This window comes from Symphalangus syndactylus, chromosome 4, assembly GCF_028878055.3.
Source record: "Symphalangus syndactylus isolate Jambi chromosome 4, NHGRI_mSymSyn1-v2.1_pri, whole genome shotgun sequence".
Lineage (NCBI taxonomy): Eukaryota > Metazoa > Chordata > Mammalia > Primates > Hylobatidae > Symphalangus > Symphalangus syndactylus.
In genome coordinates, this window is record NC_072426.2 from 158,374,385 (window position 1) to 158,397,613 (window position 23,229).

Genomic DNA, 23,229 nt, shown 5'->3' on the forward strand with positions numbered 1-23,229 from the left:
ACACTGAGATCTACAAAAATAACACTGAATAAAACAGCAGAATTTAAAAAGCAACGAGGCTGGCACCATGGCTCACGCCTGTAATCTCAGCAGTTAGCGAGGCCAAGGTGGGAGGACTGCTTGGGCCCAGGAGTTCCAGACCACATAATGACTCCCCGTTGCTACAAAAAATTAAAAAATAAAAATTAGCTGGGCATAGTGGTGTGCCTGTAGTCCCAGCTACTGAGGAGGCTGAGGTGGGAGGATCACTTGTGCCCAGGAGGTTGATAATGCAATGAGTCATGATCACACCACTGCACTCCAGCCTGAGCTACAGGGCAAGACCTTGTCTCAAAATAAATAAATAAATAAATAAATAAATAAATAAATAAGCAAGCAATGATACAATTACATAAAACTTAAAACATATAAAAAAATGCTATATTCTTCATAAGCACAAACATACAAGCCAAGTTATAGAATGTGGATTGGAAGGACATACATTTAACATGAGTATAACCCATGAGGGGAGGGGAGAGGAGTAGTGTGGTCAGGGGAAGGAGAAATATAAAAACTCGGATAGAGGCCTGCGATCATGGGTCATCGCAAACGGAAAGACTATGGCTGATCATAATCTAATTTTGCCCACTTGAATGTAAAAAGAAAAACAAACTAAAATAGCCACTGAATGGTGAATAGGTCTTATAACACTGTCATTAAACTCCCAAAAATGTCACCTTTGAAAACAAATGTCAAGGAGTGGAGTAAAAAGAATTGTGGATACCCCACAGTGTAACGGCGAGCACTCTGGACTCTAAAAACAACTGTGGTTATTGTTTTTCCTTTCTTACTTTGTTGTGCGGTTAAGAATACCTTTGCAATTAAAATTTTTAAGTTGTTTCTTCAAATTTCAAAAGTAAATGGTTTAATAGCATAGCCCAGAGCAATATTTTATAAACTACAGGTCACAATCCAGTTTAAAATCAATTCAGTAGCTCATGTCAATCATTAAACTGACAAAGAAGTAGAATACAGTGTAATAATCAAGAGTGCATTGGGCCGGGCGCGGTGGCTCACGCTTGTAATCCCAGCACTTTGGGAGGCCAAGGCGGGCGGATCACGAGGTCAGGAGATCGAGACCACGATGAAACCCCGTCTCTACTAAAAAAAAAATACAAAAAAAAAAAATTAGCGGGGCGTGGTGGCGGGCGCCTGTAGTCCCAGCTACTCGGAGAGGCTGAGGCAGGAGAATGGCGTGAACCCGGGAGGCGGAGCTTGCAGTGAGCCGAGACTGCACCACTGCACTCCAGCCTGGGTGACAGAGCGAGACTCCGTCTCAAGAAAAAAAAAATAAATAAATAATCAAGAGCGCATTATAGGTGGGCTCAGTGGCTCACGCCTGTAATCCCAGCACTTTGGGAGGCTGAGGCAGGCAGATCACTTGAGGCAGGAGTTCAAGACCAGCCTGGTCAACATGATGAAACCCTGTCTCTACCAAAAACGTAAAAAATTAGCTGGGTGTGGTGGCATGTGCCTATAATCCCAGCTACTTGGGAGGCTGAGGCAGGAGAATCACTTGAACCCGGCAGGCGGAGGTTGCAGTGAGCTGAGATCGTGCTTCCAGCCTGGGGGACAGAGGGAGACTCCGTCTCAAAAAAAAAAAAAAACAAAAGTGCATTACATATTATAAGAGTAAGTTTCATGAAACCATTGTTTCTATTACTTAAATGCATTGTGTGTACTAGGCCTTGATGTAAAACCAGCTTCACATTCCTGAGAGTCTCAGGCAAGGGTTTGAAATGCCACTGATCTATGGAGATAAAAAGCTTTCATCAAAAGGTAATGTACTATGATACATAAACATGGAATGAAAGTTTAAACTTTGGGTGGTACCAGACAGTGTCAAGTGTCATAGGTAATATGACAGTGTCTAGGAAAACTCTGCTAATAGATTAAGGCCTCACTAGAACAAATCAGGAACCAGAGTTGAAGAAATGTAGTTTAAGGCCAAGTGCAGTGGGTCGCGCCTGTAATCCCAGCATTTTGGGAAGCTGAGGGGAATGGATCACTTGAGGTCAGGAGTTCAAGAGTTCAAAACCAGCCTGGCCAACGTGGTGAAACCTCATCTCTACAAAAATACAAAGATTAGCTGGGTGTGGTGGCAGGCACCTGTAATCCCAGCTACTCAGGAAGCTGAGGCAGGAGAATCGCTTGAATCCAGGAGGCAGAGGTTGCAGTGAGCTGATATTTTGCCACTGTACTCCAGCCTGGGCAATAGAGCGAGACTCCCTCTTAATTAAAAAAAAAAAAAAAAAAAAAAAAAAAAGACATGTAGCTTAAATTACAAATATAAAAAATAAACATTTTCTTGAAATTTGAAGAAACTGAAATCAGAAAATTATTTAGCTATAAGAGATGGATGATTAAACTGTCTGAAGAAATGAAGAGATCTTAAACATAACAAAAGAGCAATTTTACTAACTCACAATCAAGTAATAAGTTTCTATTAATTCTTGGCCCAGAATTAATATTACACATATTTATATAAACTTATTAACAGCCACATGACTATTACACTGAATGTCTCTGCCGGATTTTACTGGTGAATATATTAAAAGAAAAGTTGTTTTTAAAATTTTTTTTTTTTTTTTGAGACAGTGTCTTGCTCAGTCTCCCAGGCTGGAGTGCAGCGGCACGTGATCTCGGCTCACTGCAACCTCTGACTCCCTGGTTCAAGGGATTCTCCTGCCTCAGCCTCCCGAGTAGCTGGGATTACAGGCACGCGCCACCACACCAACCTAATTTTTGTATTCTTAGTACAGATGGGGTTTCACTGTGTTAGCCAGGATGGTCTTGATCTCCTGACCTCGGGATCCACCCGCCTTGGCCTCCCAAAGTGCTGGGATTACAGGCGTGAGCCATTGCGAAAAGTTTAAATTTTCCTAGTCCACTTAACATCCAAATTATTCCAACTCCCATCCCTTAGAAAATTTTAAATCAAAAGCTAGAAATGATTAAGCTTAGTGAGGAAGGTATGTTGAAAGTCCAGGAGACAGGCCAAAAGCTAGGCCTCTTGCACCAGTTAGCCAAGTGGTGAAAGCAAAGGAAAAATTCTTGAAGGAAATTAAGACTGCTACTCCAGCGAAGACAGGAATAAGGCGAAAGAGCCTTACTGCTGATATGGAGAAAGTCTGAATGGTCTGGATACACCAAGCTAGCCACCACATTCCCCTAAGCCAAAGCCTAGTCCAAAGCAAGGCCCTCACTCACTTCAATTCTGTGAAGGCTGAGAGAGGTAAAGACCATGTAGAAATCTGAAGCTACCAGAGGCTGTCTCATGAGGTTTAAGAAAAGCAGCCTGCTCAGCCGGGTGCGGTGGCTCACGCTTATAATCCCAACACTTCTGGAGGCTGAAGTGGGAGGATCGCTTGAGGTCAGGAGTTCAAGACCAGCCTGGCCAACACAGTGAAACCCTATCTCTACTAAAAATACAAAAACCAGCCAGACGTGGTGGCGGGAGCCTGAAGTCCCAGCTACTTGGGAGGCTGAGGCACGAGAATCCTTTGAACTGGGAAGGCAGAAGCTGCAGTGAGCCAAGATTGCATTGCTATACTCCAGCCTGGGTGACAGTGAGACTCTGTCTTAAAAAAAAAAAAAAAAAAGGAGGAAAGGAAGGAAAAGAGGCCTTCTCTATAACATAAAAGTACAAGGTAAGCCAGACATGGTGGCTCATGCCTGTAATCCCAGCACTTTGGGAGGCTGAGGCGGGCAGATCACCTCAGGTCAGGAGTTCAAGACCAGCCTGACCAAAATGGTGAAACCCCATCTCTACTAAAAATACAAAATTAGCTGGGTGTGGTGGCGCATGCCTGTAATCCTAGCTACTCGGGAGGCTGAGACAGGAGAATCGCTTGAAGCCAGGAGGCGGCGGTTGCAGTAAGCCAAGATCGCATCATTGCACTCCAGGCTGGGCAACAAGAGCGAAACTCCATCTCAAAACAACAACAACAACAACAACAACAACAAAACCAGTACAAGGTAAAACAGCAAGTGCCGATGGAGAAGCAGCAGAAGATCTAGCTAAGAGAATTGCTGAATGTGGCTCCAATAAACATCAGATTTCCAGTGTAGATGAAACAGCCTTCTACTGGAAAAGGATGCTAACCATCTAGGATTTTCATAGCTACAGGGAGAAGTCAATGCCTGGTCTCAACACTTAGAAGAACAGGCTGACTCTTATTAAGGGCTAATGGAACTGGTGACTTTAAAATGAAGCCTGTGCTCATTTACCATTTCAAAAATATCACGGCCCTTAGGCTGGGTACAGTGGCTCCCACCTTTAATTCCAACACTTTGGGAGGCTGAGACGGGCAGATCACTTGAGGCCAGGAGATGGAGACCAGCCTGAGCAACATGGCGAAACCCTGTCTCTACAAAAAATAGAAAAATTAGCCGGGCGTAGTGGCATGTACCTGTAATCCCAGCTACTCGGGAAGCTGAGGCTGGAGAATAGGTTGAACCCAGGAGGCAGGTTGCAGTGCGCTGAGATCGGGCCACTGCACTACAGCCTGGGTGACAGAGCAAGACTCGGTCTCAAAAAAAAGATCTGGGTGCGGTGCCTCACACCTATAATCCAAGCACCTTCGGAGGTCAAGGCAGGCGGATCACCTGAGGTCAGGAGTTCCAGACCAGCCTGGCCAATATGGTAAAACCCCATCTCTACTAAAAATAACAAAAATTAGCCGGGCTAATTTTTATATTAATAGTCTCAGCTACTCGGGAGGTTGAGGATGAGAATCACTTGAACCCGGGAGGTGGAGGCTGCAGTGAGCGAAGATTATGCCAGTGCATTTCAGCCTGGGCGAGGCAGCAAGACTCTGTCAAAAGAAAAAAAAAAAGAAAAAATCTTAAGGGCCTTAAGAATTAAGCTAAATCTACTCTGTCTGTGGTCTATACATAAAATAAAAAGCCCAAATGACAGCACACCTATTCACTGAATGTTTTAAGCCCATTGCTGAGATCGACTGCTCAGACAAAAAAATTCAAAATATTACTGCTCACTGACAATGTACCCAGTCACCCAATAGCTCTAATGAAGATGTCCAAGATTAATGTTGTTTTCATGCCTGCTAACAACATCCATTCTGCAGCCCATGGTTCAAGGAGTAAGTCAACTTTCAACTCCTACTTTTCAAGAAACACATTTTGTAAGGCCATATTTGTCGTAGATAATAATTCCTCTGACAGATCTGAGCAAAATAAATTGAAAACCTTCCCCATTAAGAACACTTATGATTCATAGGAGGAGGTCAAAATATCAGCATCAACAAGAGTTTGGAAGAAACTGATTCTAACCCTTATGGATAACTTTAAGGGATTTAAGACTTAAGTGGAGGAAAGAACTGCAGCTGTGGTAGAAATGGCAAGGGAACTAGAAGTGGAGCCTGGTATTTTGGAAGGCCAAGGCAGGAGGACCAGCTGAGCCCAGAAGTTTTAGACCAGCGTGGACAACACAGTGAGATCCCGTCTCTTAAAAGAAAAAACTAAACTACAAAATTAGCTGGGCATGGTGGTTCATGCCTATAATCCCAGCACTTTGGGAGGCTGTGGCAGGCAAATGACTTGAGGACAGTAGTTCCAGACCAGCCTGGCCAACACGGTGAATCTCTGTCTCTACTAAAAATATAAAAATTAGCTAGGTGTGGTAGCACATGTCTGTAATCCCAGCTACTCAGGAGGCTGAGGCATGGGAATCACTTGAACCTGGGAGGTAGAGGTTGCAGCAGTGAAGCGAGCTCGTGTCACTGCACTCCAGCGGGTGACAGAGTGAGATTCTGCCTCAAAAAAAAAAAAAAAAAGCTGGGTTGCGGTGGCACGTGCCCGTAATGGCTGAGGCAGGAGGATCACTTGGGCTGGGGAGGTTGAGGCTGCAATGACCTGTAATCATGCCAATGCATTGCAGCCTGGGTGACAGAACAAGACCCTGCCAAAAAAAAGAAAAAATAAGTGGTGCCTCAAGATGTAACTGAATTGCTGCAATCTCATAATAAAACTTGAACAGATGAGGACTTGCTTCTTACGGATGAGCAAAGAAAGTAGTTTCTTGAGATGGAATTTACTCCTGGTGAAGAAGCTGTAAACATTGTTGAAATGACAACAAATGATTTAGAATACTCCCTATACTTAGCTAATAAAGCAGCAGCAGGGTTTGAGAAAACTGACTTTGTTTTAAAGAAGTTCTACTGTGAGTCCAGGTGCTGTGGCTCACGCCTGTAATCCCAACACTTTGGGAGGCCGAGGTGGGTGGATCACTTCAGGTGAGGAGTTCAAGACCAGTCTGACCAACATGGTGAAACCTCATCTCTACTACAAATACAAAAAAATTAGCCGGGCATGGTGGCCCACATCTGTAATCCCAGCTACTTGGGAGGCTGAGGCAGGAGAATCGCTTGAACCCGGGAAGCGGAGGTTGCAGTGAGCCCAGATCGCACCACTGCACTCCAGCCCAGGCGACAGAGCAAGACTCCGTCTCAAAAAAAAAAAAAAGTTCTACTGTGGATAAAATGCTGTCAAGCAGCATCACAAGCTACAGAAATCTTTTGTGAAAATAAGTCAATCAATGAAGCAAAGTTAATTATTGTCTTATTTTAAGAAATTGCCACAGCCATCCCACCCTTCAGCACTCAGCACCCTGATCAGTCAGCCGCCATCAACAGAGGGAAGACACTCCACCAGCAAAAAAAATTACAACCCCCTGAAGGCTCAGATGATTGACAGCATTTTTTAGCCATAAATTATTTTTTAGATAACATATGTAAATTTCTTAAGCATAATACCATTGTACCCTTAACAGACCACAGTATAGTGTAAACATAACTTTTATATGCACTGGGAAACCAAAAAAATTCATGTGACTCGCTTTATTGCAAGATTTAATTTATTGTGGTGGTCTGCAACCAACCAAAATATCTCCAAGGTATGCCTGTATTTACCGTCTCATAGTTTAAATCCCTAGAGATCTACCCCTCCACCCGGTTTTATGATCTCTTCATGTCGTATCTCCACAGTTTATCATCTTTTAAACACCATATAGAAACTTTCTGGCCTATCTACTTCTTTTCTAGGAAAGCCCTGTGTCATTGTAAAAATTAACATAAAATACATATGCCTTTTCTCCTGTTAATCTGTCTTGGAGCCCCAGCTGCAGACCCAGCTAAAGGAAAAAGGTTTTTTGTTTTCCCCCCATCCCCTACACTTGTCTCCTAGCCAGACTGGGAGCTCCTCGTCACTTCCTCATCTTTATATCCCCAGTACCCAAAGGAGAACCTGATGAATTCAGTCATTCAAAGAATGTTGATCCCGCAAAGGAGTTTGGAGTTAGGAGATTTAAGACTGAGCCATGCTCTTTGCTACCCACGAGGGCAGAAAAATCGCCTTGTATGTGTGTGGCTGGGCATGGTGGCTCATGCGCGGTGGCTCATGTTACAGGCTCATGCCTGTAACTTTGGGAGGCCCAGGCAGGCAGACCACTTGAGCCCAGGAGCTTGAGACCAGACTGGCCAACATGGCCAAACCCCACCTCTACAAAAAATACAAAAATTAGCCGGGCATTGTAGCTCTCACCTGTAGTCCCAGCTACTTCGGAGGCTGAGGTGGAAGAATCGCTGGAACCTGGGAGCTGAGGCTGCAGTGAGCCGAGATCTGGCCACTGCACCTCAGCCTAGGCAACAGAGTGAGATCCTGTCTCAAAAAAAAAAAAAAAAAAAAAATCACCGTGTTTCAACCTAATTTCCTTGATCGTTTCCTGCCCTCTTCACCCACCCCTCCAGATACACACACCAGAACTATGCCTTTATCTGCATTTCCATGGTAAGGTCATGCAGTCCCCAAGAGCTGGAAGCCAGCCGCCTCCCTAAGTGGTCACAGTTCATGCACCCTGGTGCACAGTCCGGGCCTGTGAGACTTTTCAGGTTTAAATTTCGGTTAATAATATCCAACAGAGTTACTGTAAAGATTTCAACACTCCTGTGACTTAATTTACAGGAAAATTTACCCAACAATCCCATCCACTAAGCAATTATTTTGATAACATTTGCTACGAGGTGATTCAATTTACCAGAGAATAAGTAAGAAAAATGACTTAATAAAGTGATTAAGATTCTCTTTACAACAGACTAGGAAAGGGTAAAATTAAAGGATAGTTCATCAGACCATAACAACCCTTTGGTGCTCAATCAAGACAGAGTTTTGCCAGGAGGGGCGTGGCTCACGCCTGTAATCCCCGGACTTTGGGAGGCCAAGACAGGAGGATCGCTTGAGCCCAGGAGTTGGGAGGCTGCAGTGAGACATGATTGTGCCACCACACTCCACCCTGGGCCACAGAGTGAGACCCTGTCTCAAAAAATAAAAATAAAAAAAAGAGAGAGGTAAGTTTTTACCAAAGCTGCCTGAGAGTCACTGGGCACGCCCCACCTGCCAGGTCCTACAGACCAGCAATAACAAGACTAATGCTTTCACCAAACATCAGGAAAATACACAGAAAAGCACCGGGCACTTTTCAAACTGTCATCTTGTTACTGTGACAATACATTTCTGTAGTTAAATAGCACAGCAGGCCTCCAACAAGATAACCAACTGGGTACATGAAAATCCCGGCCCAAATTGAACACCTGTTTCCAGGAACTCTAGGCTCTTGTCCACACCCCCTACCGTCCCCAGAAGGCAGATAGCCCCTCGGGCCTCCTGGGTTAGGTTCGAGACCCTAGAGGTAGGAGGCAGTCGTCAGGGCCCGGCATGTGGTCGAGGCCCAATCTCAATTTAGGGCTGATCCTGACCCTCGAAGCCACCCGGAACGCGTGAGAGCGCGGGACCCGCCGTTCTCACCGGGGACCGGGGTGAGGCGGCGCCGGGACCCGCGGCCGCGGGCGCCTCTGTCGTGGGGGCGCGGTCTCCCACCGTCCGCGCACGCTTCGTTAAACCCACCCCGAGTACTCGCCGCCGCCTGGGCTCCGGAGCGGGGGGAAACGGATGCGAACGGAAAGGGAGCGTGGCGGGCGCCCCGCGGGCAGGGAGCCAGGAGCCGCTCGCGCGCCCCCTCACCTGAGACCCGCGACCACCACAGCCCCACGCGCGGGGCTGGCGCACTCCTGCGGCCCTGAACGGGCTCCCGGCGCCGCGCGCCCGCGCTTCCGGAGGCGGAGAGAGCGGAAAGGGAAAGGAGGGGCGGCGCGGGGCCCGGCGCTTCGGGAGAGGCGGGGGCGCACGCCGGGCCTCGTGCGGCCTTCGCGGCGGGCGTCACAGAGCGCGGCGGGCAGGCGGCCAGGCCGGGGCTCCACGCGGGCGGAGTGGAGGCCGGGCCAGGGACGCGCACTCTAGACGAGCCGCGGAAGAAGGCGGTCCAGCCCGCGTGGTTGCCAGGGCGCCCTAGAGGCGTTACTGCTGCTGCCGGCTGCTGCCGGCTGCTGCCGGCTGCCTAGGGCGGCGCGGGTAGGCCCCGTTGTTATCGTGCGTTAATAGGGAAAGCTGCCTTGATTATCTTGTAATTCTCTACCAAAACAAGAATAAAAAAGGACGGAGGCTGTGTGTTTGTGATATTTTCTATCAGCAAAGTTCAGTTCATACCACTAGTTAGTTCTGTGGACCAGAGGCTGGTATCAGAATGGAAAAACCTTCGCCGAGTGGTAAACGACGTGGTAGTTAAAACAATCTAAGGTAAAAATGATCCCTGCAGAATATATTGAATGCAATAACTTTTCGTTGAACTCTCAGGTATAGTAGGATGATGGCACCCCAAAAATGTGCACCTCCTAATCCTCACAACATGTGAATATGTCACCTTATGTGGCAGACAGAATTTAGCTGATGTGATTAAGGATCAAAATGGGAAGATTAACCTGGATTATCCAGTGGACCCTATGGAATCACAAAGGTCCTTAGGGAGATAAGAAGTTCAAAGTCAGTAGTGGGAGCTGTGAGCACAGAAGCTAGAGGTTGGAGTGATGTCAGAAAGAGGCAATGAACCAAGGAGTGCAGGTAGAAGCTGCAAAAGGAGGAAACGGATTCTCTCCTGAAACCTCCGGAAGGAACTAGAGCCTGCAAATTTTGATTTTAGACTTAATACCTTCAGCACTGTTAGACAATACACTTGTGTTGTTTTAACTACTAAATTTGTAGTAATTTGTTATAGAAGCAATGGTACACAATCCAGTAGTTAATAAATATGGTTTACATCTAAGTGCAAAGAAGGGTAGGAAATATGGGTCTTACCCTGCCTGTCCCGGGTAAGAATTGTCTATTTTCGTCCTTCACAATGCATTTTGTACTTGTTGGCCTTAATTACCAAAAGTATAATCAATTCTCTTTTTGTTGCCTAAAAGACAGCATTGGCTGGGCGCGGTGTCTCACGCCTATAATCCCAGCACTTCAGGAGGCCGAGGCGGGTAGGCCACCTGAGAGGAGTTCAAGACCAGCCTAATATGGTGAAACACTGTCTCTACTAAAAATGCAAAAATTAGCTGGGCGTGGTGACGTAAGCCTGTAGTCCCAGCTACTCGGGAGGCTGAGACAGGAGAATCGCTTGAACTCGGGAGGTGGAGGTTGCAGTGAGCCGAGATCGTGCCACTGCACTCCAACCTAGGCAACAGAGTAAGACTGTGTCTCTAAAAAAAAAAGCATTTCCCCTTCATTTAAAGTGCTTAATAAAACTATGTTGGCACCACTTTCCAGGGATAGTTGTTAAACTGTGGTCGGCCTGGCGCGGTGGCTCACATTTGTAATTCCGAACTTTGAGAGGCCGAGGTGGGCGGATCACCTGAGGTCAGGAGTTCCAGACCAGCCTGGCCAACATGGTGAAACTCCATCTCTACTAAAAATACAAAAATTGCCTGTAGTCCCAGCTACTCGGAGAGGCTGAGGCAGGAGAATGGCGTGAACCCGGGAGGCGGAGCTTGCAGTGAGCCGAGATTGCGCCACTGCACTCCAGCCTGTGCGACAAAGCGAGACTCCGTCTCAAAAAAAAAAAAAAAAAAAATACAAAAATTAGCCAGGTTTGGTGGTGCATATCTGTAATCCCAGCTACTCGGGAGGCTGACGCACAAGAATCGCTTGAACCCGGGAGGGAGAGGTTGCAGTGAGCTGAGATCACGCCATTGCACTCCAGCTTGGGCAACAGAGTGAGCCCCTGTCTCTAAATAAATAAATAAATAAACAAACTGTGGTCAAAAGTTTATCTTACAAAGTACTTGAGTAGATATTTCTCCAAAGAAAATATACCAATGGCCAATAAACACATGAAAAGATACTCAACACCACTAATTAGGGAAATGCAAGTCAAAAACACAATGAGATACCGATGGCTTTAGTCAAAAAAACAGAAAATAAGGATTAGCAAGAATGTGGAAAGATTGAAACCCTTATGCATTGCTTGTGAGAATGTAGAATACTCAGCCACTGTGGAAAATAGTACGGCACGTTCTAAAAAACTTGAACATAGAATTATATGACCCCGCAATTCCCTTCTGGACATACACTAAAAAGAAGTGAAAGCAGGGTCTCAAACAGATACTTATGCACCCATGTTCATAGCAGAATAGCCAAAAGGTGGAAAAAACTCAAGTGTTTATCAACAGACAGATGAAGCCGAATGTAGTAGATACATAAGATGGAATATTCAGCCCATGACCTGTGCGCCTCTGGTCCACGTTACAAAATTAAGATGGTCTGCAGGACAGACAGAATGGAAGATGTATGCCAGGCATGGTGGCTCACTCCTGTAATCCCAGCACTTTGGGAGGCCGAGGTGGACAGATCACCTGAGGTCAGAGGGTTGAGACCAGCCTGACCAACCCCATCTCTACTAAAAATACAAAAAATGAGCCAGGTATGGTGATGGATGCCTGTAATCCCAGCTACTCGGGAGGCTGAGGTAGGAGAATCTCTTGAACCCGGGAGGCGGAGGTTGCGGTGAGCCGAGATTGCGCCATTGCACTCCAGCCTGGGTAACAAGAGCGAAACTGTCTCAAAAAAAAAAAAAAAAAAAAAAAAAAAAAAAAAAGGAAGATGTATTAATGTTCTCCAGAGAGACAGAACCAACAGGATATAGATAGATATATAAGAAGGAATTTATTAGAGGAATTGGCTTACGTGATTATGGAGGCTGAGAACTCTGATGACACACCCTTTGCCAGCTGGAGAACCTGGAAAGCTGGTGGTGTGGCTCAGTTCAACTCTGAAGGCCTCAGAACCAGGGAACAGGATGGCATAACTCTGAGGCCGTAGGCCTGAGAACCCAGGAGGCTGCTAGTGTAACCCTGAGTCTCAACGCCAGAGCCTGGAGTTCTGATGTCCAAGGATGGGAGAAGAGTGTATCCCAGCTTCAGGGCACAGAGGAAACCACATTTTTGTTCTTTCTGGGCCACAGCTGATTGGATGGTTGCCCACATCAAGGGTAGATCTTCCCCACTTAATCCACTGACCCAGGGGCAATCTTCTTGGGAAACACTCAGAAATAATCCTTTGTCAGTTTTCCAGGTAATCCCAATCCAGTCAAGTTGACACCTAAATTTAACCATCGTCACACTTATCTTACCTCATCTCTCAATGTTCCTCAAACCGCACAGGGTGGAGGCTGGACTACTATTTGTTAAACAAATGTCAAAGTGTCAATGCCGATTTAGCCACAATACATTTCTTCAAAGAATATATACAAATGTGCAGTGAGGAAGTTTTCTGACCCCAGGTTTACATTTCTTCATATCTGCATTACTCCTGGGTACAATATACATGGGTGTATTGGAAAGATCATGGTCTTAAGAGTTACAGGCCTGGGCTGTCAATAAGTTTCAAACCAGTCAATTCAAGTTATAATCCCTTAGAATTTGTCAGGAGACTAGCTAAGTTGCTGCTAATTCTCACAAAGCTACAAAAGTATCCCCCCACTTTTTTTTTTTTTTGAGACAATGTCTTGCTCTGTTCCCCAGGCTGAAGTGCAGTGGTGCGATCTGGGCTCACTGCAACTTCCGCCTCCCAGGTTCAAGCTATCCTCCTGTCTCAGCTTCCTGAGTAGCTGGGATTACAGGCGCATGCCATCATGCCTGGCTAATTTTTGTATTTTTGGTACAGATGGGGTTTTGCCATGGTCTTGAACTCCTGACCTCAGGTAATCTGGCCACCTCGGCCTCCCAAAGTGCTGGGATTACAGGTGTGAGCCACCATGCCAGGCCCAAAACTATCCACTATTTTTTTTTTTTTTGAGACAGAGTCTCGCTCTGTTGCCCAGGCTAGATGGAGTGCAGTGGTGTGATCTCGGCTCACTGCAAGCTCTGCCTCCTGGGTTCATGCCATTCTCCTGCCTCAGCCTCCTGAGTAGCTGGGACTACAGGCGCATGCCACCACACCCGGCTAATTTTTTGTATTTTTATTGGAGAGAGGGTTTTGCCATGTTGACCAGCCTGGTCTCAAACTCCTGACCTCAGGTACTCCAGCCACCTTGGCCTCCCAAAGTGCTGGGATTACAGGCATGAGCCACCACGCCTGGCCAACTATCCACTTTTAAGCATGGAATACAGATCAGGATCAAGAATTTAACCTTCTTTTTTTTCTCTTCTGTAATACGAGATGACTAAATCACAGAATTCTTAGGAAGCATCATGGCATAGCGATTCAATGCACAAGCTCTGAAGCTAGACCACATGGAGTAACAACTAAATCCTAGTTCTGTTATTTATTAGCTTTGCAATGTTGAGCACATTATCTTACCTCCTGTGCTTCAGTTCCCCACTGTGTAGATGGAGATAACGGTATCCATCGGGGTTGTTGGGAAGATTAAATGAAGTATGTTTGGTCCTTAGAATAGTATCTGGCACACAGTAAGTGCTGTTACTTACTATTATGGTGAGCTGGGCTAAAATTGAAAAATTAATTTGTTTATCATAAAGAATTCAGAATACAGTCCTCAGCATGTAAATGCTCAAAAAACATAGATTTGGTTGTTGGTGATAACAAGCCACTATGCTTTATTTGAATAATTTGGGTTTGTAGGGTACACTTTGAGGGGCTCCTATCCGCTGAAAATTTTAACAACTATTTTAGAGGCAAAAGGGCTTCTTCGAAATTAATTATACTGCTTTATTTTATTTTATTTTTTGAGACGAAGTCTCACTCTGTTGCCCAAGCTGGAGTGCAATGGCACGATGTCGGCTCCCTGCAACCTCCACTTCCGGGGTTCAAGTTTCACTATGTTGGCCAGGCTAGTCTTGAACCCCTAACCTCATGATTTGTCCGCCTCAGCCTCCTCGCCTGAGCCCAGATCGCCCCACTGCACTCCAGCCTGGGCAACAGAGACTCCGTCTCAAAAAAAAAAAAAAAAAAAAAAGAAAGAATGAAATGCCCATGAATACTAACTAATAGTAAAAGCAAAAGCTACATCTGCTACTTCATTAGTCTTAGCAGTAATTGCCAGTGTTTAAGTAGCATATTGGCATCTACTTAGCAAGCGTTATCTGTATATTACTGGCTGGGACTAGGACAGAAGAAAAGGCAAATATATACTCTAAAAATTATTTGGACCACGTTCCTTTGCGTGGCTGATAGATTTGTACTGAATAGTTGGCAAAAACAAAAACAAAAACAAAAAACCAGAATTGGAGCCAAAGTGATTATGGGCAGCTGCGTGCACCCTGTTGCACCAGGTAGACTACTTTGGACCTTTCCATAGCTAGGAATTGCAGGCTTCACTTACTCCACCGCACGTGTCTGATTCCTTCCCTAAGGCGGCAGGGTGGGAAAGGGAAGGTAGTTAGAAACTGTTGACAGGGAGTCTCGGGACGGTTGCCTATTTAAATAGCGAGTGAAAACCAGGCAGAAATGTTGCAGGCTGTAAGCAAAGCGAAGGGGTTACTCGTCAGTGATGAGCGGAGAGGGAGAATTACGGGATCACCTGAGCTCGGGAATTACCAGCGCTGACACCTGCAGCAAAATTTTCCATGAACAGACGGCATCCTGTAGTGGAGGAAGGTAGCGTGGGAAAGAGAGGTGTGCGCCGCGCCGGGTCGCGCCCCCTCCCCGTGGGGCCCCGGCCCGGACCCCGCCCCCGCGCTGTGGATGGGCACCTCCCGGCTGTCACTCAGCGGCCGCGGGGCTCCGGGCCCCGCCCAACACGCACTTCAGAGCGGCCCCGCCCCGCCCGCGTCAGGCTGGCCAGGCTTCAGTCACAACACGGTGGGGCTCCCTGGCTGCGCCCGGCCCGGCAGCTACGGGCCCAGCGCCTGGTGGCGGCGCTGAGGGGTCGCCGAGAGGGGCCCGGCGGCGTCTGCGGGGGCCGCTCCCTCGGTGGGCCGCGGGCGAGGCATGAGCGCGGGCTCCCCCTGCCTCCGGAGCGCCGGCGGGGGACCGTGGGGCAGGAGATGTGCCTGTCCTTAGCGGCCCAGGAAGCAGCATGCTCCCCGATGCGACCGACAGTGGCGGCGCCGGCCCTAGCCCCGCGCGGGCCGCAGGCGCCGGCGGCCGTCCTGTCTCGGGCTTCAGGGGCGAGCGGCGGCAGGAGTCCCCGGGGGACGCGGAGGCAGCAGCGGCGGCGCCGGGGGCCCCGGGCGGCCGGAGCTGGTGGAAGCCCGTGGCGGTGGCCGCACTCGCCGCCGTGGCCCTCTCCTTCCTGGGGCCCGGCAGCGGGGAGGCGGCGGGGGCCGCGGGGCTGAGCTCCGTCCTGCTCAGGCTCAGCCTGTACCTGAGCTGCGCTGCGGCCGCCTTCCTGCTGGGGACCCTGTTCGCCCTCGTCTGCCGGAGCCCGCGCACCCCGCCGCCCGACTTCGCCGCCGTCTGGAGCCGGCTAGCCGCGACTTCAGCCGCCCGCCGCCCGCCGGGGGTAAGTACCCGACTCCTGGCCGCCTGGCTCCGCCGGCCCTCCCCGCTTCCGGTGCCAGCGCCCGCGCCCCGAGCCCCGGGGGGCCGCGGCATGCCCTTGCCGAAGCGGGAAGCCGGGAGCCACGGGGCTGGGCTGCGGGCCCGGCGGTGGACGCGTGCGTTCCCCGGAGCCCGCGCTCCGCGGTGCTGGGGGAGATGCACGTTATTTATTAGGCTCTGTAGTCACTCGACAACCATCCTAAGTCACAAGCCTAACGGTCTCCCCAGACCTTCGGTGTCGCTTGCCGTGGCAGGGGAAGAAGGGAATCACAGCGTTCGCTACGCGCAGGCTCTGCGCACGGTCCTGGCGATCCACTTGGTTCTTCTGGCCGTTCTCGGTGGGAGGCAACTTTATGACCGTTTGCCGATGAGGCAACTTGCTTCGGTCCCTGGCCCAGCGCCTCACCCCCATGCCCGCGTACTCTTCCCGCCGCCCTATCCTGCCTTCCACCATGCTGATAGGTACCATAGTTGTGCAGTCCCCGCTGGCTTCTGTGATTTGCAAGGGGGATGCCAGAAATCACTGGTTTGCAACAAAAGGAAAGCCATCCTCAGCGCGCTGTGGGACACTAGGGCTGGGGTTAGGGAATGTAGGAAAGAACAGTGTTTTAAATGAGCGCTTCTCTTCCTCAGTGCCAAACCCACTGCCCCATCTTTCTTCCACATCCCTTCTCATAACCCTTTAAAGGGAACTTTATTCTATCCCAGCTTAACACTCACTGCTTGACTGAGTGATACCATCATTCTAGTGAAATTGCCCAAGCGCTTTGGGGTAAGATAAATGGCAGTGGCTCAACTTTATAAGAATATTTGTTAATGATCATTGTCCCCAGGGTTTGTATTTGCTTATCACATGACCTGCTCACTCCTTTATTTTAAAAGAAAGCATCACACTTCACCAAACTACTCTGAGTGTGTTAGTTCGGAATGCAGCGCTGAGATAATGGAGGAACGCTTTAGTAGGTGACAGACATTTCACTCAGTAGGCTGATAAACAAGGCAGTATATTAAGGAGCAGGCAACTCCTGTTTTTAGAAGTGGTCTCAAAAATTAGTAACGTTAGTTTCTCTTACAAAATCTCCACTTAGCCATCCGTTTTTCATATCTCATTTAGCAGGAGTTGGGGAGCAGATAATGTCTCTCTTCTTGCTTTTTTTCTACAATGACAAGTAAGGACCCTGAGATTTTACTAGTTTGTTTGTTGATCAATAAAATATATCTTAGTTCTTGAGTATTGTAAGATGTTATAATTCATTCGGTAAATATTTATTGAGCATCTTGTATGAGCCAGGTACTGTTTTGGAAGCTGAGGTTGAATCAACAAGACATAAATATCCTGCTCTCTGGAGATCTTATGGGGGAGCAGGCAATAAATAAATACTATGGGACAGTGATAAATGTTTCTGAAACAGTGATGAAGAGTTAAGAGATGAAGAGGGACTAGTAGGTGGGGGGAGGAAGTTTAGAGGGTTAGGTCAAGATCAAAGTCCTGGTATTGCAGACCATCTCCCAGGGCATTGAAAGCCTCCTGTGGTGGGTTAGCACTCTGTTTCCTGGAAAATGCTTTCTCCCAAATCTCCCAGCTCACTGGCACCTCTGGGTAGATAAAACGTGGATTATCATCTAGAAAGATTGTTTAGTAGAGGAGTTGGAGAAAATAGTATTTTAAAGGTGACAGAGAAAATGAAGCAGCATGTATAAATCTCTCATGAATACTACCCGAAGATTTCAGGTAATAGAAGAGGGGAAGTATAATCTAAGGAAAAAGAATATTGGTAATTATTTTGTCCTTGAATTCCTAAAATAGCCTTAAAGAAGAAATTAAGTGCATTAGGGGCCGGGCACAGGTTTCACCATGTTTCCCAGGCTGGTCTTGAACTCCTGAGCTCAAATGATCTGCCCTCCTTGGCCTCCGAAAGTGTTAGGATTACAGGCGTGAGCCACTGTGCCTGGCCTAACCCTGTCTCTTAAAAAAAAAAAAAAAAAATTAAAACAAAATTTTTAAGTGCATTAGCAAATTACATTCTAAGTTATATATTGCTTAGAACTGAAATACATGTCATTCACATAAAATTCTGTTTTCTTTGTAGTACTGGTACTGTTTACTCAAGCCTCTAGTGCTGTATTTCCAATAATTTGTGTGATTTGTGTGTGCTTTTTTTTTTTTTTTCTTTGAGACAGGGTCTGCTCTGTCACGCAAGCCATCACGCCCGGCTACTTTTTTGTAGAGACGGGGTCCTTAAGTGATCCTCCTGCCTCAGCCTCCCAAAGGGCTAGATTTATAGGCATGAGCCACCGTGCCTGGCTGTGTGTGCTTTTTAAATGTTCTCTTCTTTATGAATGGAAGAGTGGGAAGCAGAAGCATGTGGTGTAGTATAAAATATCTACAGTCAGTGCTGTGGGAGCTGGACCACACAGGTCAGTTAACATATGTGGAGGGGGAGGCTATTTAGCAGTGAACCAAATGGAGCTCCTTAGAATAACAGTGACTACTATACAAATTTGGATTCAGCGTGAGGAAGAGAATCCTCATTTATTCTTATATATTTTGAGTTCTCCTAGTGTGAGCTAGACATGTCAGACACTGGGATCAGTCCTTCTAGCTATGTATCCTTCCTTCTCTTGTTTTTTCTTCTTGACTTCTTTTGGTAGAGGGAAAAAATGCATGCGCTGTTAAACATAGGCAACTAGAGAAGCCTCACTGAAAAGGGAAAGGGTGTTTTTACGTCTAGAGGTTTTCAAATGCTTCTGAATACTTCATAGTGTAATAGTTATCAATTGTAAACTGCCTGTGGTTAGGACCTACAATTGACACCTTTTGTTATCACTTACACCTAGCAGGAGCTCAAGAAGTGTTCGCTGATGATAGTGAAGAAAGTTATGTCCATTTATGGTCACTAACTTAGTGCTTTTCCCTTCCAATTGATCTTGTACCTGTTGAGCATCTCCTATGTACATGGATTTTGATTTACTTGGATGAGAATCACTGTTGATTAAAGTTGTAAAAATCATTTTCATCTCGGATAGAAATTTCATGCCAGACTTCTGTGGTATCTTCAGATAGCACAGAAGCTTTTGTGAAGGTCAGGAAGGTTGATGCTGAAGTCTTGACAGATGATATCTGGACCCCAGTTTAGAAAAACTTGGACTTTTGTTACATGTGAGCAGAGCGGAACTGTGATGCTCTAGGGCCAGACTGCTCTTGGTGTTGACAGTTGTGAGTCCAGCTTTGTTGTGTGGGTTGTCACAGTGTGGTGTCCCGTGTCCAAGGTTGTCGTTTGATCTTCTGCCAGGCCAGTTAACGCACCTGGGTCTGAGCCTCAGATTTACTAGCCACAGTTACTTGACTGCAGCACTTGATCCAATCAAAACAACAGCAAGAGAAATAGGGCAAGAAGGAATCCATAATTTAGAAAAACTTATTATCATCACAAGATCAGCAATTCAAAGTACACCTTCTCATAATGGAAAAGAAGACACCATTTCTTACGTTTTGATGGTAAGAAGGTAAAAGAGAATAACTTTGTCAGTTTTTCTGTTGTGTAGTCTAATACAGATTTTTCTCTTCTTTCACCCTGTGGTTTACTAGATCCTTTTTTATTTTTTTTTTAAGACAGGGTCTCGCTCTGTTGCTCAGGCTGCAGTGCAGTGGCCTGACCGTGATGTAACCAAGTACCCCCACTTTCCTAAGAGATGGTTTAGTTAGTTTTCTCTCTCTTCTTTTTTCCCCTAGTTCCCCACTTCCCCTTTAGAAATGCAAATATAGCCTGTTACCTCCCCTTTCGCAGACTCTCCCTGTAGGGCAAGTTCATCTACCTGCCAACATGCCCAGCCCTTAGAGACTTCTTATTTATGTCCCCTAAGTTCAAAAATAAATAGGCAGTTGCTAATGAGGATTGGAGGGCTGATACAAGAAGTCCATAGAAGTTGGGTGTGCTGGGCATGGTGACACACACCTTTAATCCCAGTGCCTTGAGAGACCAAAATGGGAGGATTGCTTGAGGCCAGGAGTTGGAGATCAGCCTGGTCAACATAGAGACACTCCATCTCTACCAAAAAAAAAAAAAAGAGAAAAAGAAATTAGCTGGGAGTGGTGATGCACATCCGCAGTCCCAGCTACTTGGGAGGCTGAGGCGGGAGGATCGCTTGAGCCCAGGAGTCTGAGGCTGCAGTGAGCCATGATCACACCGCCATATTCCAGCCTGGGTTATAGAGTGAGACCCTGTACCTTAAAAAAATAAAAATAAAAAGTTGGGTGCTTAGTAGAATATCGGAAACTAAAGACCACTGCCATGTGAAGAAAGCATTAATGAAAGACTTCAAAGTTTAGCTGGAAAGTAGTTTAACAAGTTCATCAAATTGGATTAATAAGCATTTACTGAATGTCTGCTACCTACCTCATATTCTGACCTTGTGAGATAATTTTGTTGTCTAGTTAGTTGCCGAGTGCCAGTGTCAGACACAAAGTATGTGCTCGACAGATGGATTTTTATAAGAACAATTTTAAGTATCCAACTGACATTTTCAGGTCTGAAGTTTCAAGCACGGTTTCCTAGAGAAGGGTGAGAGCTTTGCAATAGGTGGCATTAAGAACTGGAATAATGGGCCGGCGCAGTGGCTCAAGCCTGTAATCCCAGCACTTTGGGAGGCCGAGGTGGGCGGATCACGAGGTCAGGAGATCGAGACCATCCTGGCTAACACGGTGAAACCCCGTTTCTACTAAAAATACAAAAAATTAGCTGGGCGTGGTGGCGGGTGCCTGTAGTCCCAGCTACTCGAGAGGCTGAGGCAGGAGAATGGCGTGAACCCGGGAGGCGGAGCTTGCGGTGAGCCGAGATCGCACCACTGCACTCCAGCCTGGGTGACAGAGCGAGACTCTGTCTCAAAAAAAAAAAAAAAAAAAGAACTGGAATAATGCTTTCTGTAAGCACATGGCACTGTTTTGGGTGTTGGGGAAGATTCCAAGATGCACAAGAGTACTCCCTTCCCTGCCCTCTCCGACCCAGTAGATTAGAGGACTGGGAGGACTGGATGGGAGAGCAGATGTTTTTAGAGACAGACAGTAAACACATTCACACAGCAGTCTACTGCTCCAGTTCGCTTGGGTCAGACGGCTAGGATTCCTAAATGAGTTCTTTTACTAATACAAATGTTCTTTGAGTAAAAAACTCATTTAGTTACTCAAGGGGAAAAGGAAAAGAAACAGGAATTAGGGAGACTATATACAGCCTCTTTGTGGCTTTTTCCTTTATTATGCTAATGTGATAAACTAATCCTCAGTCATTTGATAATGGATAATGGCCTATAATATATTTACTGTCTTCAGAATATTCTTTTGCATTTTAACTGGGGGATTTAAGTCATGGTGGCCACTGAAGAAAATACTTTTGAGGAAGGTGGCATTTTGAAAACCTTAAATCCTATCTGTGGTATAAGCATTGTTTTACTTTGAATTCTTTTTTTTTTTTTTTTGATACAAGATCTGGCTCTTTCGCCCAGATTGAAGGGCAGTGGTGCCATCTTGGCTCACTGCAACCTTCTCATCCTGGGCTCAAGCCATCCTCCCACCTCACCCTCCCAAGTAGCTGAGACTACAGGTGTGCACCACCACACCCAGCTAATTTTTGTATTTTGGGTAGAGACGGGGTTTCGGTATGTTGCCCAGGCTGGTCTCAAATTTCTGAGCTCAAGTGATCCACCCATCTTGGCCTCCCAAAGTGCTGGGATTACAGGTGTGAGTCACCTCACCTGACTTAAATTCATTATTTTTTAATTTAATTTTTTCCATAGGTTGCACAATCATATGATTTTAAAAAAAGCATACAGAAAGGTATACAGTGAAAAAACATCTTCCCTCTAGGCAGCCACTATTAATAGTTTCTGTTTATTACAGATATATTTGACATACATATGGGCACATACACACATGTATTCAAAAGAAGTTTTTGATACATATAATATTGGTATGTGAACAGTGATTACACATAAAGGAAAATTATTTTCTGTATCATCTGTCATGATGGAACTATTAAGATTAGTCAGCATAAGATGAAGTTGTATATGAATAGTGATAACTTCAAAGTGTGAAGGTACAATACATGATTAAACCCGGGACAGAAAACAGTGCTAATCAAGTGTACCTAGGAAATGATGAAAGTGTATTTGTTTTGTTTTGTTTTTTTGAGATGGAGCGTCGCTCTTGATGCCCAGGCTGGTGTGCAGTGGCACAATCTCAACTCACTGTAACTTCTGCCTCCTGGGTTCAAGCGATTCTCCTGCCTCAGCCTCCCGAGTCACTGGGATTATAGGCGCCCGCCACCACGCCTGGCTAATGTTTGTATTTTTAGTAGAGATGGGGTTTCGCCATGTTAGCCAGGCTGATCTTGAACTCCTGACCTCAGGTGATCCACCTGCCTTGGCCTCCCAAAGTGCTGGGATTACAGGTGTGAGCCACCTCGCCTGACTGACAAAAGTGTGTATTTGAATTTAGCAAAACCGTTTAAAGGAAGCAATGTGTGTTCTTCTAATTTTTAAAAAACAACAAAATGGGTCCAGAGTACATGTACCTTTGAGATTTGACTTACCAGTGAGTATATGAGATGACTCATAGGAGCTAGGATTGGAAAGGTAGTGTTGGCCAGGTTGTGGAAATGCCAGGGAGTGGAACTGAATTTTAATCTTCAGGCTTGGTCACTGTTGCCATTTTCTGAGCCCAGGAGTGACAGCATCAGAGCTGGGCTTTGAAACATTGAATGGATATGTGATTGGGATGGACTTAAAAGGAGAAATACTGGCCAAGTGCAGTGGCTCAAGCCTGTAATCCCAGCAGTTTGGGAGGCCCAGCCAAGATCGTGCCACTTCACTCCATCCTGGGTGATAGAGTGAGACTCTGTCTTGGGAAAAAAAAAAAAAAAAAAAAAGAAAAACTGTGTAGCTGCAGTGATAAAAAGTGAGAGTTAATAAAGTTCTGTGAATGGAGACAACAGGCAGTATATTCAAAAGTGAGTGAGACTTTTCTTTGATACGATTCTCATTAGTTATCATTACAAATAGGTTCAAGAATATTCTCAGGAGGGTCCTAACATTCCTTTTAAACAATAAATTCAACCCCAAACCAAAGGATCCCACAATGTATAGCAGCAGATGTATCCTAGGAAAGTCTTCCAAGTTGAGTGTTCTACTTGGAGCCTTCTTAATTCTGGTCATTCCCAGGGGATTTATTTCTCACTCTTGAATCTGCAGCTGCCTTTGTTTTTGAAGCATACCGTGTCACATTGGTAATGGTAATTGACTGTTGCCTTCCTAAAAATATCTTAGGCTTCATTTCCCAACCATATCATTTTGGGGATAGGA

At 46.3% G+C, this 23,229-nt stretch overlaps 2 protein-coding genes across 13 annotated transcripts in view; one reads left to right on the forward strand and one right to left on the reverse strand.

Annotated features, from left to right (window-relative positions):
- The window catches only part of CFAP97 (cilia and flagella associated protein 97), a 39,754-nt gene extending 30,434 nt beyond the window's left edge, over positions 1-9,320 (reverse strand). The window contains exons 1-3 of one of the 2 annotated variants that reach the window (XM_063637729.1): positions 9,079-9,320; positions 7,603-7,719; positions 4,781-4,856 (exon numbers count right to left, since the gene is read on the reverse strand). In XM_063637729.1, coding sequence (XP_063493799.1) covers positions 4,781-4,830 — 50 coding nt within the window. In that variant the 5' untranslated portion in view covers positions 4,831-4,856; positions 7,603-7,719; positions 9,079-9,320. Of the gene's footprint in view, positions 1-4,780; positions 4,857-7,602; positions 7,720-8,961 lie in introns of both variants that reach the window. The other variant, XM_063637730.1, reaches the window with a different exon arrangement.
- A 5,843-nt stretch (positions 9,321-15,163) lies between these two features.
- Positions 15,164-23,229, forward strand: part of SNX25 (sorting nexin 25) — a 157,419-nt gene continuing 149,353 nt past the window's right edge. For 4 of the 11 annotated variants that reach the window (XM_055276549.2, XM_055276557.2, XM_055276551.2 and 1 more), the window contains exon 1: positions 15,167-15,838. In XM_055276549.2, coding sequence (XP_055132524.1) covers positions 15,413-15,838 — 426 coding nt within the window. In that variant the 5' untranslated portion in view covers positions 15,167-15,412. Of the gene's footprint in view, positions 15,839-23,229 lie in introns of all 11 variants that reach the window. The other 7 variants (XM_063637659.1, XM_055276550.2, XM_055276552.2 and 4 more) reach the window with 3 other exon arrangements.